Here is an 18,378-nt window from a genome sequence, read left to right on the forward strand (position 1 = left end):
TTTCTCTTCTCTGGAAGTTTAGTGACATCTCGTTTACGATACTGTTCTCCAGGTACAGAAATGCGAATATTTTTAGTATTTATTCTTGGCATCATTAGCCTCTGGGTTAATGACCATGCTAAACTATTTTGCACAGGGATTGGTGGAAGATATCCACAATTGTGGCTTCGTCCAACTAATATCGACCCCCACTCAGGCGGCAAGGCACACCCCTCAAAATTCACACAAATATAGGTCTCTTTCCTCTTAAAGGATCATGCCATCGCCCACATCTTCACACTGAGGAAGTTCAGAAAACATAGGGAAATCACTGACTGGAAACCTGAAAACTGTCCCAATGACGCCCACCCCTACGCCTACTATGAGGATGAAATAGCATTTCCAGCCCCCCTCAGACATTGTATCATGAACAAATGCAGCAACAAATACCACAAAATCTATCAAAATAACCATAAAAAATGGATTTCTGATGACGTCAGTGTAACTTTGAGTTAAACAAGGCCTCATCATGGAAAAACTGGCCTGCCAGAGTTCAGACTGTGGTTTCGAACTGGCCGTCACCCACAAATTGAAGACTTACTTCTGCCTTCATACAACGTATTGCAATTTTGCTCAATGTCTCCCTCACATTCAGTGGAGCTCAGCAGGAACTGAAAGGAGCCACTTTCACACCACTGCTACAAGATCAATGTTGTTACGATGACCTTGACAATTAAACAGAGAGTCACAGCATTCCCAAACTTTGAAAGTCCCCAAAAAACTTAGCGAACAAGGGTGAAGAACTTCCCTTTATGGACCAAGGTCCGGCCTGTACCTAGAGGTCTACACAGCATTGAGCAATAATATTCATTTAATTACTCTTGAAAGCTTCCAAAACAGTGGTTGTTTTGGGCTTGGAGATGCCAGCTGTCACGCCTACCACGTCAATGTTGACCCAACCTCAACCTTCATGGCCAATTCACTATCTGGGGAGCATATCCCACGAACAGCTGTATTTTATCTTCCAGATCAATAGTGTGGCCAATAATGTATTTTTAGAGGATCAAAAGAACCGTAGGATCCTTCCTTCACTGTGTTGTCAGACCACCATAGTTCTTCGCAACATCAACTCTAAGTTTGACAAGTACAATAGCCACACAACTAAAACACTTAGCCAACTCCTCTGAGCAGAGAACTATACACACTCAGACAACGTCAAACCATCATAAAATGGCGTCTTTGAATTTGCTCCACTACTACCGGGAAATCAGACCGTAAAATGTAAAGCATTTTGTTTTGTACTCAAAACTATGTATTTTTATGACCCTAGCCATAACATGCCACCCTCCAAAATGAGGTAGCACCCCTTCTTTGGGATAATTTTTCAATCCCCATTGAATTCCCAACTTGCGGCACACTGATTAGACAATGACTAGCAAGTACCACGAAGAGCTGCACACACATTTCTTCTACAAAGCATCTGGTTTCACCCGAGCAACCATCCACAGGGCACCTGATGACTTATTCTACTTGAATGTATGTTATGTGTACAAGAAGTGTGGAAAGTGCATTACTACTCACGTATGCATAGCCAAAAGGACACTACCTTGTGAGCAGTTTCCTAACCCCCATTACTTTACCTTGGTTTTTCTCATAGCATTGCTGTTAGTATCCCCTTTGTCCCAATCTAATTTATTTTTTTATCTACATATTGTAAAAGTGTACACCTATGTAAATCTTAACTATACACTTACTCGCTGATTCAGCTTCAGAGCCCCAGCATAGAGTACACATACATGCTTCACACTCTCTCCCAGGCATAAGTGAGAATTGTATCTCGGAGAAGTTTTGGTGATCTGTCACCCCCCACCTTATAGGTTTTTGGAACAGATACACTATTTTGAGAACTAAGAGAACCCCCTCATGATCCACTGTGGTGGTAGCTTCCAACCACAAGGAATTAAGGTAAATCTAACATGGTAACGTGGTATAAATGAGACACATTAGACATTTGACAAGGTGATGGGAAAAAGATGAGAACAAAGCATGCAAATGCCCAAAAATGGAAGTCATTTTGTCCTTTTTACCAAAAATAGGCACTGGCTTTTAAATGATGACAGCAGTCAGGTGTGGCTGTGCTCCAACAAAAAATGTGCTGGGTCGTGAAGCTAGGAAGCCATGTATATAACAATAGAAAACAGACTAAGTGGAGCTATCTTGCCATCAGTCCTCCAAATACATCTGTCTATTAGATCAAGAGGCTACTGGGTATGTCACGTGACCCTTAGCCAACCAATGAAAAGGAACTAAGTCCAGGAGGTTATACAAAATGTATAACTTTGTTTGCGTCCACGTGGAACCCTAAGAAAAGAAACACCATGGTTTCTGGGGTCAGGTATATAATTGTAGACTTAGTGCAACACAACCTTTATTTTTGGTCTGCAAATGCAGAATTACTAGGTTTGAAAAATGTTAAGTACATTCCGAAAAAGGAACGGCTTCAGACCATGTGTTTACAGAGGAGATAACGACCACTTGCAAGCTAGCAAATGTGATCCTAAAGGGAGTTACCTCACCCTGCTGGAATCCCAAATTATAAAGCAGCAATATGCAGGCAATAGTTTCTTGGTTTTGCTTTCAAATATAGGACATGGGTGGAACTTGCTGTCTATCCTTACAAGCTTTTTTTTTTTTTTAAACAAAATTAAATTCGCTTTTTAAAGAAGTTTAAAAAGTACTTGTTTCAGGCTTAGAAATAAAAATGTATTTCTGTAATAATGCCATGCGCTGCTTAAATTCCTTATGTTAAAACCCTCCACTTTCTAAAACAATGTATGCAGAATCGTACATTTTCATGGAAAAACGTTGCAAATCAGATAACTTCCATCGCTGGCAAAAAAAAAAAAATCCCAAAGTTGCACGAATTGCTCTTCAGACAGTGTTTCCTAAACAACTCGTACATACACGTGTGAGGCTGATTTAAAGCACGGTCACAAGAAACTAGCGCTGCTTTAAAAAGCCACGAAGCGCTGCGACTAGACTATAGATTAAATAGAGCTAAGAACGTGTTTTAGATTTTTTATATATATCAAAATAAATACATATACTGCGCGTACTTTGTTAAACACACGAAACCTGCAAAATATAAGTTTGTATTGTACATTTTCTCAAAAAAGAACCGTGGTGCAAGGGACAGTATCCTAACTCATGCCATACTTCAACTGAATTTAAAAAATACACACAAGCACATAGAGGCACTTATTTGTACAACGCTGCGCTATAATAGTGCTCACACTCACGCTTATCACACACTGCGGAGGCTTACCTTTTTGTAGCTGGCAGGGGTGCCCAATCTAGAGAGCTCGCCGAGTAGTACCTTCATTCCATCACTGTCCATAGTCAGTGGGCAACCCTTCAAATCCCGGCATTACCACACACAGCCGGTGCCAGGAATGACCTCACCCGGAGATCAGGGGTCCCTCTGCTTCCTCCTCTGGCTTCTCATTGTGCTGGGTCTCCCGGGTCGGATGTGAGCTCACAGCCTCGGTGCCCTGGTCCCGGGCAGCGGCGGTGCGTACCCGCCCTCTCCCGCGCCCTGGCGCGTGGACAGCTGCCCGACTCTGCACTTAGGAATGGATTCCAGCCCGGCACGTGGGCCTGTCAAAAGCTGTGTCTCCCCAATGTCAGGTATCACCTCCCTCTGGACGGTTCTCACGGCTGGATCCCTGGCAGCTCCAGGCCTCTGTGTCCTAATAAAGTAAGGGTCGTTTCTCGAGTGAGTGCTCCCTGGGCACAGAGTGGTGGCCCCCTGCAGGTGTGAATTGGTCAGCAGCAGGCTTCCCCTGAACCGCTTCAATGGAGGCTAAAAATAGGTAGCAGAGGCTTGCCCAGCTGACACTGCTTGTGGGCAACCACTACTCCGGATTGCACAGGCTATGGGCCCCTCCTGGGGGAGGGGGGAACATCCTTTACAACGCAACTTTTACCACGCAGTGCCTTTACGACGCAACTATTACAACGCATGTTATTACAACGCATAGCGCTGGGGGGCGATCTAGGATAGGGAATAGATTTAATTTACTATCCAACACCTTCCCTACTATCCACAGGGACTGGAGTTGGAATAGTAAATTAAACTATTCACTATCCAGCACCCCTTAACGCTATGCGTTGTAACAGCATGCGTTGTAAAAACTGCGATGTAAAGGCATGCGTGGTAAAACCATGCATTGTAATGTCATACATCCCTCCTGGGCACTACCACTCAGACGGACCCCATTACGCACACTATACGTTTACCTTTGACTTTATATGTGCCTATGTTAACCATATGTATGTGTGTATATAGGTTGATATTGTATAGATTTTAAGTTGTATTATATTACATTATATAATAGACAATCATGTAACATGGTCTGTTATTACCGTTATAGCTATTTTCTGCTGAAAGCGGCCTGTGAATAGTACTAAATATGCAAGGCTAAAACCCGCTTTCACGTTCTCTTTAAGCTAAGACAAGAAAGTTTAGGGTTTGGTATTTTTCTGCATTGGCGACACATATTTCATGTTTGCTGCTAGGAGCTAGCTAAATAAAAACTCTAAAATAGTATCTTTACCATTCTTGAGTCAGAAATTTGTAAGAGTGCACTGCCGACCACATGGCACAGCCAGTAGCGGCTGGTGACATTTGAAAGTGGTGAGGCATAAAAGTTCTAGATGGGTGCCCAGTGGCTGGCGAGTGAGCGAGCCTGATCATCAAAGGAAGTTTGGGGGTGTTCTCCCCCGAGAAGTTTTTGAAAAAAAGAGTGAGCAAATAGTGCATTTTCAAGCATATTTGAGAAAGCCAGAAGTGACTTTGGCAAGAATTTCTGGCAAACAATGAGTAATTCCTCTCCCAGTCCGTCCGCTCCTAGAAACTGACCCTAAGTAAGTCAGTATGTAACCTAAAAATGATTAATTTTGATCTTTCAAAAAAATAAAATAATCCCTGGCATGGCAAAAAATATCCTGCTGCTGCGTGAGGCAGTGAGAGGCGTTTGTCGCAGCTGGGGAAAACGGCCAGGCTCGTAGCGGATGTCTTCCCAGTGCGTTATTCAGGGACATCTTAAGGATTTTGGGAGCCCTGGTCCAAACATATTCTGGGGGCCACTCTTAAGGATAGCTTTGAATTTATGATACAATTTCAGCTTATTCATGCCCAGTTGTCCAGGTGACTCACAGTGCACAGGCACACTCATCCAAATTCTAAATGTGTTTACATCTAATATTCAGGACTAGTGGCGTTTGTTTTCAATATTGTAAAACAACAGCAGCTCGCTAACATTAATGCAAATAATCTCTATGACCCCTCCCAGTTCCCATTTGTGAGGGCCTGCTTTCCAAAAGAAACCTTTTTTTAACCCCTTGCATGCTGGCGACGGCCCCCAGCCATCATGCACCCGCCCACTCGCGATTTTGCCGCACAGGCGCAGAATCGTGGCCGCATGGAAGGGGTTAAAGATGTTGCATGAAAAACAAACACAACATTTCTCTGCAAAATGTCTGTAATAGACTCCACACCCACAGTAAAAATTAAGGAAACTGTATTTAAAACAGTTTCAGATTTTTTTTGCCGTAAAAGGAAACGTCTCTGGCATTATCCCAGCTGAGCTGGTATTCCATAGCCCGGTGGGCCTCGGCTTGTCATTGCGCAGTGTGGACTTTTGAAAGGGTATGTCTGAGGGGTCCTCATTGGCAGCTTTGAACAATGCAGCCTCGGGAGGTACAGGGCTTATTCTCTGCCTGCCCAAGGCTGCCTGGAAATATGACGCTGCCTGGTGTTATTTGTGGGCGGGCCCCCAAGAAAACCAAAACAGTGACTACCGGGTTGGCACCAGGTCAGCCCGGTTTACTAAACTTTAAAGTGACACATGCGCCAAGCGCATGTGTCACAACTTCACAAGAACTTGCCTGCCTGTCCTGCCTGACGCCGGTGCCTGACTCAGTGCGTCACAGGCAGTAAGGCAGCAGGACTGGGGCAGGCTTCTGCAATTGTATTAAAATGGTAAGTAACATTGCTACTGTTGTTACTTAGCAATATAAAACAAATGCGGTATGCGGATGCTGGACAGCGCGGAAATAGGGTGAGCACAGTCCCCCGGCCAATAGAAGGAAACCGCCCCTGAGTACAGTATTTGCTTTGTTTTTATGAAACCACCCTGTGCAGTGTCAATCGTCTGGCATGAGAATCGAGCTGCATGAATTCAAATAAGTAAACACCACACAGTGAGCAATTCATTTGACTCCGATAAAGAAATGAATCTATGAAAAACAACTGGTCTAGCGTCACAGCAATCTCAATGGCCTTTTGTTTACAATTTGCACAGTGCGGGCTTTTGTTCAACCCACTTCAACTATTGACCTGTTTGGGTCAGTTTTGTCCAGACTTTTCTTTCACAGAATAAACCAGTTGTATTTTAGTCTGACAATCCTGCTTTTGGCTGTTTGGAGTATCATTTTACCTCCTAGAAAGTGCAATGCTTAAGGGGACGAATGTACACTCAGCCATCGGACTTTTTATCATCTTTAATTCTATCTCTTACAGGATTTGTTTACAAAAAAATAATCCTTTTTAGGTCTAGCCTGGGCAGCGCTTGTGCTGCTCTGCGAGGCAAGCTGTATCCATATAAGGACTTGAAGCTCCACCCACTTTCCATCTATATTTTTCATTGGCTTGTGTCATTGTCCACTGTAAACTGTGGGTTTTCATTGGTCGATAGGCTTAGTAGTCCCTCCTTAGTATCACCTTGTACCGTTTTGTAACCTCCCATAAGGACGCCCACTGTTACTTGTGTTGTTACTCAGTAGGCTTTATTTATAGAATACAAGCACTATTTTCTCAAATAGCTTTGTCCTGCCTGCAATCTCTCCTAACTCTTTTAAAAATAATCTTTATAGCACGGTGCTGAAAGCCTTTGCAATGCAATGGGTCTCGAATTTGCGAGCGTTTAAGCTATTGGCTTTGGAAATGACAATGCTTTTTATTTATCACTTTTAAAAAACAATACATCGATAAATGGCATTGTCATTTACAATGCCAATAGCTCAAACTCTCGTAAATGTGAGACCTATTGCATTGCATTTTGTTTGCTATTTTTGTCGGTGCAGGAGGCACGTTTAGTGCTTTTATCTGGCCTGAAATGTGCTCCTCGCCCTATTGTGGCCGTCAAATGTTTTTTTCTCCTTTTTTGCATAGACAGGTGTTCTGTTCCCAAGGTTGTGGTCCAGAGTCTTGTAAGAGGAACCGCAAAAGCTGCTACTATGCAAGTATTTGGCCAATCATTTTGGCCCATCTTCCTTTATTGGCTTTGCCAATGCTATGCCAATCAAACCCCTCCTCTGAGGTCCAATTAATGCACATACGCAAACACTATACATTTTTTTTCTTTTCTTATTTTTAATTATTTTGTTTTTTCTTCACATATGTATGGCCAGCAGAGATCTTGGAGCCTTGGTGGAAATGGAGAAACGAGAAACTCATCCAAATATTCTGGAACATCCTTCTGCTGCGGCTTCCTGGCAACCAAACTCTGTAGGCAAGCCCTCTGGATAGGGGTACACTTCATCGGGTGAAGGCTGAACCCCTTTCCGTGGTAGCGAAACAATTTTGGTGCTGCCTTGTATGCTGCGAGTTTCTACTCAGCATAATGTTGTACCTCTTCCAATAATTACACTGGCAGAGCATTCCAGTATTTTGAGCAGCTAAATGTATAAGGGAGTACAGATGATCAATCAAGGTGAACAAAACAGGCATTGGTAAAGTCAGCAGTTCTGCTGGTTTTATTGAGCTAAAAAATACAAATACAGGCATGAATAAATTAGGTTTGCATGAGTTTGCATGATAAAGCTAGCCCTCCTGTTTGTGCTTTCCAGGTAAGTTTCTTACATAATTTTTTTCTGTAGAGTTTTATATAGCGCAAACTAGACCCAAAGGTATCAGAGCGCTTTACATGAGCACCAGTTGCGTTACAGACGGACACGTTCATTTTTTGTTAGGGACGGGGAGGTTAAGTGATTTGCTCAGAATCACAGGATGCTGAGCGTCCCTGCCGAGACTCAAACCCGATTCCCCAGCTTCGAGGTCGATCGCTCTAGTCGTTAGGCCACATCCTCTCCCCGATACATTGTCTAATGAGCACCTAATGACCTTTCGGGGCTGTGTCCCTTTCATATTTCACAATGAAAGAATGCAAAAAACCTCCTCACCTATAACAATAAATAGGGGGAGGAAAAAAACACAAATTCATCAACATCATACTTTGAATTCGTAAATAAACAATCTTATAGTTTGAATTATAACTGTCACACAATTTCTGCAGTTTTTTTCGTGCTTAAAGTAGAAGATTGTTGCCATTGGCATGAAGATTATGTCGGAAAAAATGCTAAATGCAGAAAAATCACATTAAAAACTATTTTACAGAGGTAATTAAAAAGCATGCAAGGCTGGGAGATTTTTGCAGCACTTCCTATTTTGAAGGAAATCTACTTCCGGTCATGTGTCTTGCCAAGTTCCGAGCTTTGAGCTGCAAACCACTTAAATAAATACAGGCAACACACATCATGTGTTATGGCGGCACGTGCTGCGCCTTTTCTGCATATCACACATTCAAAAACTAATTTTGGCATTTCTTCTTAAAGGGTGTGAAGGAGTGAGGGGTTAATGAACGGTTCGTTCCGCGAAGAATGGGGCCTGTCATAGGTTTACTACAGCAAAGAACCTCAAAAAATTATAAAGGAAACTCGAGGCCTTAGCCTGACACTTGAGTGTCTTTCATGTAGCTCAACCTTGGCCCAATTTTCAAACGAGGGCCTGCTTAAGTGATCAAATGAATGATGAAAGAAAGACCCGGAACCAAAACTGATTTAGATCAAACCTGTCTAGATGTAAAACCGGTTAATGTTACATCAAAAGATCCCACAGCCCGCCTATGACCTTAAACCCTTTTAAGTGAGGCAAAAACACAATACCTATTCCGTCTGCGGTGTATTCTCAGATTCTCTGTACAAGCCAGAAAACACAGCTGCATTTATGGCAACTTGCAACCTGTCTGGGATTGATGATTTAGAATCAAGGCCCTGCGTGGAGTCCTGTTGCAGTAGTATGCCAGTTGTACATGTGTTCTGGACGTAGCGTGGACATAGTATCAGGGGTACAAAGTGCTACACGTATTTTATTATATAATAAAAGTTTGTACCAATGACTTCAAAAGCACTGGCAAAGCCAATAGGTTTGGCTTGTTAGGTCTTCACCGTGTTTTTGCTAGGCCTGGGCGTGAAATTCTGCTCGCAAGTTTCTTCCTCGCTTGCCAACGTTAAGTTGGCGAGTGCAACCAAGGAAAAACGTTATCCAGACTTCCCTGCGAGATTTCTCAACGCGGGCTGTCGCGGATGGCTGCTGCCGCTCGCGCTGAACTTCTACTTGAATGGTAGAAAGAAGCAGCGCCCTCTTGCGCTGCGCATGGTGCTGTTCGTGCTGATTTTCCAGTGTGGAACAAAGACCTGGAGCTAAAAATCAGCACGAATGGTGCAACCTCATGGCATTCCGCCGCTTGAGCAACTCTGCGCGGAACTAAACGAACTCCGCCCAAGCCTAGTTTTTGCACACACATGCAAAAGGCATTAGAATTTTCAAGTTATTAAAATGTAAAAATCCAAAACAATCCATATCCATCTATATCTATGCAAAAAATTGACCTAACTCAAAAATGTATAAGAAAAAAACTTTACAGCAGAAAATAAAAGTATTATGTGACCCACCAGCCTTGATACCAAAGTTGTCTACTTTTAAGTGACAATGCAACAAAGTGGGGTGACCCACTGCCCCATGCTATATAGTGGATTGAAACAAAATGTGAATTATACAGTATATGTACTAATATATAGTCACCTAAAAAAACGACAGTTTAAGTGTGCTGTTATGGTTACAAATTAAAACTGAGAAATTACTGAACTTTGTGAGTCATGGTTAGAACCACAATACATAAGACACAATTGCCAGGTAAACCATGGCACACACCAAATGCAATGCTCACGACCCCTCCCTTAATGAAATGGATCCAATTACAAATGTTATACATCATGTTAGACGCTACTTTTGACCTGCTTGATTTTGTGGTTCCTGCTGCTGCTGGCGCTTTCCAGCTCCTGACGCTCCTGACGCCTTACCTCGCGGAACCCGCTCCGCGGGTCCCGCAGCGCTGTGTGTGTCTCTTCTGGACCTGGGACTACACCTGTGGGTGCGTGCACGTGGGCAGGGCTGCGAGCGTCAGGTCCGGGACTCCATATCCCAGGATCCCTGGTAAACCCGAGCCTGAGTCACCTAGCCGCTCTCCCTGCTCGCCCCGCCCCACCAATAACTTTTAAAGCTTCTGCCTACCAAACGGACCTGGGACGCTACTTTTGACCTGCTTGATTTTGTGGTTCCTGCTGCTGCTGGCGCTTTCCAGCTCCTGACGCCTTACCTCGCGGAACCCGCTCCGCGGGTCCCGCAGCGCTGTGTGTATCTGTTCTGGACCTGGGACTACACCTGTGGGTGCGTGCACGTGGGCAGGGCTGCGGGCGTCGGGTCCGGGACTCCATATCCCAGGAGTCCTGGTAAACCCGAGCCTGAGTCACCTGGCCGCTCTCCCTGCTCGCCCCGCCTCACCAATAACTTTAAAAGTTTCTGCCTACCAAACGGACCTGGGACGCTACTTTTGACCTGCTTGATTTTGTGGTTCCTGCTGCTGCTGGCGCTTTCCAGCTCCTGACGCCTTACCTCGCGGAACCCGCTCCGCGGGTGCCGCAGCGCTGTGTGTGTCTCTTCTGGACCTGGGACTACACCTGTGGGTGCGTGCACGTGGGCAGGGCTGCGAGCGTCGGGTCCGGGACTCCATATCCCAGGAGTCCTGGTAAACCCGAGCCTGAGTCACCTGGCCGCTCTCCCTGCTCGCCCCGCCTCACCAATAACTTTAAAAGTTTCTGCCTACCAAATGGACCTGGGACGCTACTTTTGACCTGCTTGATTTTGTGGTTCCTGCTGCTGCTGGCGCTTTCCAGCTCCTGACGCCTTACCTCGCGGAACCCGCTCCGCGGGTCCCGCAGCGCTGTGTGTGTCTCTTCTGGACCTGGGACTACACCTGTGGGTGCGTGCACGTGGGCAGGGATGCGAGCGTCGGGTCCGGGACTCCATATCCCAGGATTCCTGGTAAACCCGAGCCTGAGTCACCTGGCCGCTCTCCCTGCTCGCCCCGCCCCACCAATAACTTTAAAAGCTTCTGCCTACCAAACGGACCTGGGACGCTACTTTTGACCTGCTTGATTTTGTGGTTCCTGCTGCTGCTGGCGCTTTCCAGCTCCTGACGCCTTACCTCGCGGAACCCGCTCCGCGGGTGCCGCAGCGCTGTGTGTGTCTCTTCTGGACCTGGGACTACACCTGTGGGTGCGTGCACATGGGCAGGGCTGCGAGCGTCGGGTCCGGGACTCCATATCCCAGGAGTCCTGGTAAACCCGAGCCTGAGTCACCTGGCCGCTCTCCCTGCTCGCCCCGCCCCACCAATTAACTGTTAGACCAGAGATTACATTTCACTTCAGCCTTACAATTTTGACAGGGATGGCAACGAATGTAATACTATTTATTGGTTTGCTTTTAGGTGTGGTTGTATATTCGTATAAATATTGTGAGAACATAAGCATTGCATTTGGGGTGCCAGCTATGGTTGGGATGGCTATGCATGGCTGAAGTGGGGGTTGACAACCATCCACTGTATGCAGCAAACATCGCTGCGTTGCCTGGCCTGTAGCCAGGCTCCATGGTCAACTCACCAGGAGTGGCCAAATCCCTCTGCTCACGGCCTTTAAATCAACACTGAAGACATAGTGCACTGAAAAAGCAGAGGACAGGCTGGATTATGCACCGACTATCAACTGACTATCAATTGACTGAGTCTTACCGCATGAAAACGCTTCCCTCATGATCCCCTCCTCAATTCCAACTTATTATCCTCCCAGGTAGACTGGAAAGCTCACATTACTGAGATCGCACATTTTGAGACTGAAAAAATGCTTTTTTTAAATATATAAACACCAATTTGTGATTCAATAACTTATTGCTGAATCGCAATTTACATTTGTGATCCACATCAGATTCTGGACTTGGAAGGGGCGTGTTTAGGGCGTCCCTTCCAAATACCGAAACATAGTGGTATGTATTCCTGAGGGACCCATTCCTGTTTGCGAATGTTTAAAAAAACGTTTTTTAAGAGCAGGCAAACTGAAAGTTAAATGTTTAATTTCACTTTTTGAAACGCATCCCATTTTTCTTTTAGGAAAACGGACTGCATTTAAAAACAAATCCTTCCTAATGGGTTGCAAAGTACCTAATTAACATTCATGAAGTAGGTCAATTTGCAACACCATAGGAATTGCTAAATTAAAAAAAAGAAAAATCTTAAATTAAGCGATATTCTAATTGCAATTTGCAGAAAATTCCTCAGTGCAAATCGATATCCCCAGTGTTAGTACATCTCGCCCGAACTCTTCAATCCTAGACGTGGTAAATAAACTGAGTTCATTCTGAATGCTATGTTGTAAAGTCTGTTTCCGGGTACTGGGCTCTGTTGTCCCAGTGGCTATTTGACGCTATGCAAATACCTTATATAAATATATAAAGGATTACTTCTTGATGTTCAAGTTTAACATTTCGCTAAAGGTGAGCTGAGCCTATTTTTTTAACTTAAATTTGATGTTTGGGTGCATTCCTCAAACACATTTTTTTACAAGCAACACCCAAATAACCCAGAGACAGAAACAAACCTTACAATCAAAGCACAGAAAACTAGAACATAAGCATAAAGGGGACTAAGAGTACAAATAAATCACTAAAAAGGGTATTCTTATCCCATTTTAGCAGAGAACACGTGCACTTCCACTGCAACAATCCCGCGCGGTTTTATTTTATACGCCGTTGAGGGTATATTGGGATACGGCGGGGTTTTCACGATACGCTACCACAAAAGCCACTTATAAAACAAATGAAGAAAAACTATATATGCATTAGGTGTCGTGGGTGGTGTTTTTCCATATTGCCTCCTGCGCGGTCAATGGCGTCCTACTGCCATACTAATGTGCTTACGTTCTGCAATTGCTGTGCTGACTTTGCATGTAATTTCCCTGGGTCACTAAGATTAGCTTCCTTTTCCATTTTTCCGGAGTATTGTTTTGCTTACGATAAGCACAGCTTTGTTTAATAACTTACATCGAAAATCTCTGCCCATTCAATTAATGGATTGCATTCGCCACACTGCGTGATTTCCAGATAATAAACAGTATTAGAAGTAATTTTTCAGGAGCATGAATACGTCCAAATAAGCTAATTTCTGAGCCGTAAATTGGAGTTCAAAACCATGCAAAATGGTTATTAATGTGATATATTTTCAATCAAATAAAATCTGAGCCGCATTGTGGCATGCATTAACATACAGACATTCCAAGAAAAATACACTGAACATATGACACTGCAGATTTTATGAATGCAGATTTCCAGGAGTTAATTCTTAAATAGTAATACAATTTTCATAGCTTAAACATGACCAACGCTATAGGCTAAATAACTTAATATTGGCTGAGTGATTATAAGAAATAGATTACCGGATTAGTACCTTTTATAAATGAAAATAGGACATATGAACTTATTTTAAGATAACACCATTAAACGGGATATACTCATAGTTCTTAAGAGCAAAACTGTGCAGTTGACAATATTAAGTAAAATGGTGGGTGGCACGTCAAGCTGTCAGTGTGGTGGAAGTCCTATCCTCTTCCCCTTCAGCAGAATGCGCCCCACCCAATCTAGAAATCCCCACCGGATTGGTGGAGATTGTTTTTGCTTAACTGCTTCCACCAATATGACAGAAGTACTTTTGGTCAATACTATACTGCTGCCCCACTGGTCAATCCACATTTTATTTTTAGATTTTTAAAATACAAACCCCCATAATGGGTGGGCATTCAGGTGCATTGACCCTGTGGTGTCCCAAAGGGAGGTCCTTGGTTTCCAGCAGCAAAACCAGCCGAGGCTTTACTGTCAGAAACCTAGAGGTTCTCTGACCTCTAAATGAGTGGGCGAAATGTTGGGTTGGTAGGGAGAGAAGCTTCATTAGATTATGTCAGAACTCCCACATCACCATACAATAAATGAGGCCCAAAGTCATTATTTTAAAAGAGTTAATTAAATAAGATCATCCCAACTAAACAAAGTGAATCACACTTTTCATGAGAAGAAATCGGATTCTCATTTGCAGAAACTAAAACTCCCACTAGACTCGACTCAAAATCCTTTGTTACTTAAATAGAACATTTAAAATTCATACTAAATACCAGTAAAAGTGAATGCAATTGCTGATGCCTACGTCATAGTTTTCATTCAAAATAATCAAGTCAAAATTCTATTTCTTCATACAAGTCACATTTTTCTTTAGTGTACATGTTAAGAACTTTATCACCAAAGCGCACACTTTACTGGACTCCATTTAAAGGCATCTATAGTTGAATATAAAGTATGTGCTCTGAAAGAGAATTTCGAAAATGGAGCTTTGGGGGACAGCGGACCAAATGGAGGTCTGTCCCCCGGGGGTATTGGGAAGATAGAGGCGCAGTCTAGATGACTTGGCTTCTTGGGCTACATCTGAGAAAGGATGTAGCCCAAGGGATACATAGTATGCCATTTAGGGTTGCTACCCACCATTTTATGGTAGGTGTACATGGTGCAGCTCTATTTTAGCGCAGGAGCAATTTTCTGTGTTTTAGGGTTAGTGCAGCGTTGAGAAGAGATTGTTCTGTTTCTTACCTGCGAGGATGAGCGTAGTCGTGTGGCAATATGGAGGACGAGCTAGTTCAGGAGGGGCTCCACCTGTTAACAGAAGCTGGGCGCTTGGACCTCCTGGTCGATGACAGTGCGCCTGCTCAGACAGCCTGGATGGTGAGGCTGGCGTACAGCAGAGTAGCGGCTGCATGTCCGGCATACACTGCACCGAAGGGTCAAGTCGAGGCCCAGGTAAGTGTTCAGGCCACCTAGGAACGTCTGGAGTGGTCCCTGCAGCAAGACTGAGGAGGGGCAGGGCAAGGGAAGGACAGCCGACTATGAGCGACATGCAGAAGGTAGGGAGGGGGAAGCCATACATGTTCGGCTGTTTGGGCCCCAGAAAGGCGACAAGAGTGGGGTAGCGAGTACAAAGCTGCAATTAGTATGATGCGGTCGGGCAGGGAGAGGCCCCTAAGACAGGCAGAAATGGGGTACAAAAGCACATATGTGGGGGAGAGGGCTACAGAGCAGGCCGGAGGGATAGATTTATTGGAGGAACAAGGGATGGAGATTGAGGATTCTCTGTCCTTGCCAAATGATACAGCAACAGTCTGGGCTCTGGTATAGGGCCACATATGGCCAACTGGAGGATCTTCTGGAGTAGGGAGGTAATCGGCAGGCCAGATTGGGAGCAAAAGACAGCAATGAGGACAGCAGGTGGGTTCTCAAGCCAGTTGGCATGGGAGGACAGGGACTGGGTGGAACGGGCCCCGGAAGCAGTGCACAGGAGATGGCAGTTACAAGAGCCTGAGGAGAAAAGGGACCATTGGACAGGTGGGCATAGCTACCACCACATGACTCCAGCAGTGAGTCACAACACCAAGAAGGTGATTCATCACTTACCTGTACGTTTTACAGGAGGCCTTAGTTTACTCTAACAAATACAGCATTGGCAAATCGAATAGGATTGGGTTTCATGTACTAGCAATTGCAGCATTAACACATTAGAACGCGACGGGCAGGAGGGAGATAGTTGGAGTGGAGAGAGGGCTACAGTAGTAAAGCAGTCCCTCTTGCCATTCAATAGAGCACCCACATGGAGGCGGAAGGATGCACTCAAACAGCCAGTTGCATTAGGTGAGAGATGTTACTCCAGTGTGCTCAGACAAGCCAAGATTGACAGATTCTGAAGAAAGCCAGGTTGTAAATGGATTGGCCACTTTATGCATATTGTTAACAAGGTGACATAACCTGACAAAACGTATGCCTATAATTGAAGGCGCGGGGGAGGGTGCAAAACAATAACACACCTGTGACATTAAAATACCTAAAAGGAAGAAAAGACAATGCATCTATATGTCAGACAGCCCGCATCTACAAATCAAATATTAGATCAATTTTACTATGATTCGGGAGCTGCATGCGGGGCTTATAGAATAAGAGCGCTATGTAGATCGATGTGGGAGGTGGCGGGTGGGGTTGATGTTACTAAATCTAATATCTGTACTGTAATAAAGCAAACATAATGCAGGCAAACGGGAGACGACCATTACAACGCGGTCTTTACACCGCACTACCATTACGACGCAGTCACACAACGCAAGTCGTTACAACGACTTGCGCTGGATGGCGCTATATACTAAGGAATAGCATGATTTACTATTCCAACACCTTCCCTACTATTACGTAGGCTGGAGTTGGAATAGTAAATCATACTATTCCTAAGTCCAGCGCCTACAGCGCAAGTCGTTGTAACGACTTGCGCTGTGGTAACTGCGTTGTAATGGTAGCGTGGTGTAAACACCGCATCGTAATGACATACATCCCAGGCAAACAGTAGCTGCATATACTTTGTGGAAGTTCTTACACCAATCATGCACAGCCTATTACCACTAGGTAAAGCCTTGTGCTAACCGCCCATGTAAACAGGCCTGAATGCAACGCGCCCTAATATGTGCTGGAGCTAAAATTGCTGCAAATGACATCTTCGCCCTTTGACCCCAACCACTCGGCTATAACCCACCTCATAAGTTTAGTGATGATCTAAGATAAAAAAAAAAAAAATAAAGTAGGTCATGTTTATGTTATCGAGGTCAGTCACTTGCCTTTCACTGTTCTTGAGGTGAAAGCAAATGTAAGCTGTTCTACAGGAACTTACACAACAACATTTTTATCAGTTTTCAAGGAAGCTTGCCACCTTTCATCAGTGTTATTTTTATTTTTTTCATTCATGGCCTCAGGACTCAGGAGCTGATGCTTCATCAGCAATTCCCAGCACCATTTTCCCTTGCACATGGTAAATCTTTGGAACAGCTTCCTGTTAGCGATGCATATTTCCTACGACCATTATAATACTGACAGCTATACATCTGCACCAAACAGTTTCTAAATGGGATTAAAATGTCCTTGGTAAAAATAATAAAATTAACGGTTAATGCTGCATCTATGACTGGAAGGAGAGATTTCTCTAATGCACCCTTACAAAATTGAAGACAAACAAAACAATGTTCAGACCAGAATACAGAACCGTTTTTGCATCTTTAACATGCTATTTTCCCTAGAAGAACTTTCCTGAAATGTATAATTCTTGTATAAATAATGCAGTCAATTAATAATATCCCTGAACTTGTCAACTCACCAAACGATCCAGTCTTGTTCTAAGAGTGATTAACGAATATGCAAATACTTCAGATTAAAATTCCTGGTTTGTACATTTTTAGATCTGGCTTGACAGTGCGCTTCTTTGCCGACTTATTGGAACTAATTCTTTAAAATATACATAGAGGGGAATCCTGCACCACCTACAGGAGTATTTTTCTTTCATCATGCTACTGGCTGTTTGCTAAACGCATCGCTGCCTATGGAGTCCTTCCATTACAAGGCATGAGGGACCATTTTAGCATCTCAAAAGGTCTATCAATCGTCACACATTAAATTGCGTAGCATAGATACATTGTATGAATACAGAACACTTTTTTTGTTTTTACTTTTAAACAGCAGCAGCTTTTTAAAAAAAAGTTTTTGTTAATAGTAAGAAAATCAGCACTATTAGCTTTGCCAATGGTTGATGCTTGGTGAACTCACAAACCCAGCCCTAATGTGACAGGTTTTCACATCATTAGTAGCAAACACTTAAATTCAACTAAGCACTTTCTAAAATGTGTAGATGCTCGCTAGTGCTCAGAACCCATGTACTAAGTTTCGCCAGTGGCATGGAAGGAGGAACACAACTTTTCTTCTTTTACTGATTAATTCAGTCAAGGGTTCGTTAGTGAATAAAATTGGGCCGGCCTCGTCCTGCCTATAGTAGAGGCAGATTTCCCTGGTGAATGGATGGGGCACTCTGGAATCAGGTCTGCATAATGATTTGGTTCAATTGAATGAAAGATTATGTAGCAAAGTAGTAATATTATGTGGTATGGCTGGGAGGCTTTACCGTGTAATATTGAAACGATACCCAAAAGTGGACCTTGGCTACATGCTATTAATCCTTATCTCAGTCCTGGTAGAGTGGCAAAGAGCAGACAGGCTTACTTAGAGCAACATGTGTAGAGCACTACACAGTACCAGCAGAGACGATA

General features: G+C 43.9%; 1 protein-coding gene across 6 annotated transcripts in view; it reads right to left on the reverse strand.

The window, feature by feature from the left end:
* The window catches only part of SCHIP1 (schwannomin interacting protein 1), a 402,630-nt gene that overhangs the window by 49,277 nt on the left and 334,975 nt on the right, over positions 1-18,378 (reverse strand). The window contains exon 1 of one of the 6 annotated variants that reach the window (XM_078666942.1): positions 3,305-3,505. The exons of the other annotated variants lie outside the window; for them this stretch is intronic. Within the exon in view, the coding sequence (XP_078523068.1) occupies positions 3,305-3,376 (72 nt within the window). The 5' untranslated portion in view covers positions 3,377-3,505. Of the gene's footprint in view, positions 1-3,304; positions 3,506-18,378 lie in introns of those variants that run through there. 6 annotated transcript variants of the gene reach the window in all.

This window comes from Lissotriton helveticus, chromosome 11, assembly GCF_964261635.1.
Source record: "Lissotriton helveticus chromosome 11, aLisHel1.1, whole genome shotgun sequence".
Lineage (NCBI taxonomy): Eukaryota > Metazoa > Chordata > Amphibia > Caudata > Salamandridae > Lissotriton > Lissotriton helveticus.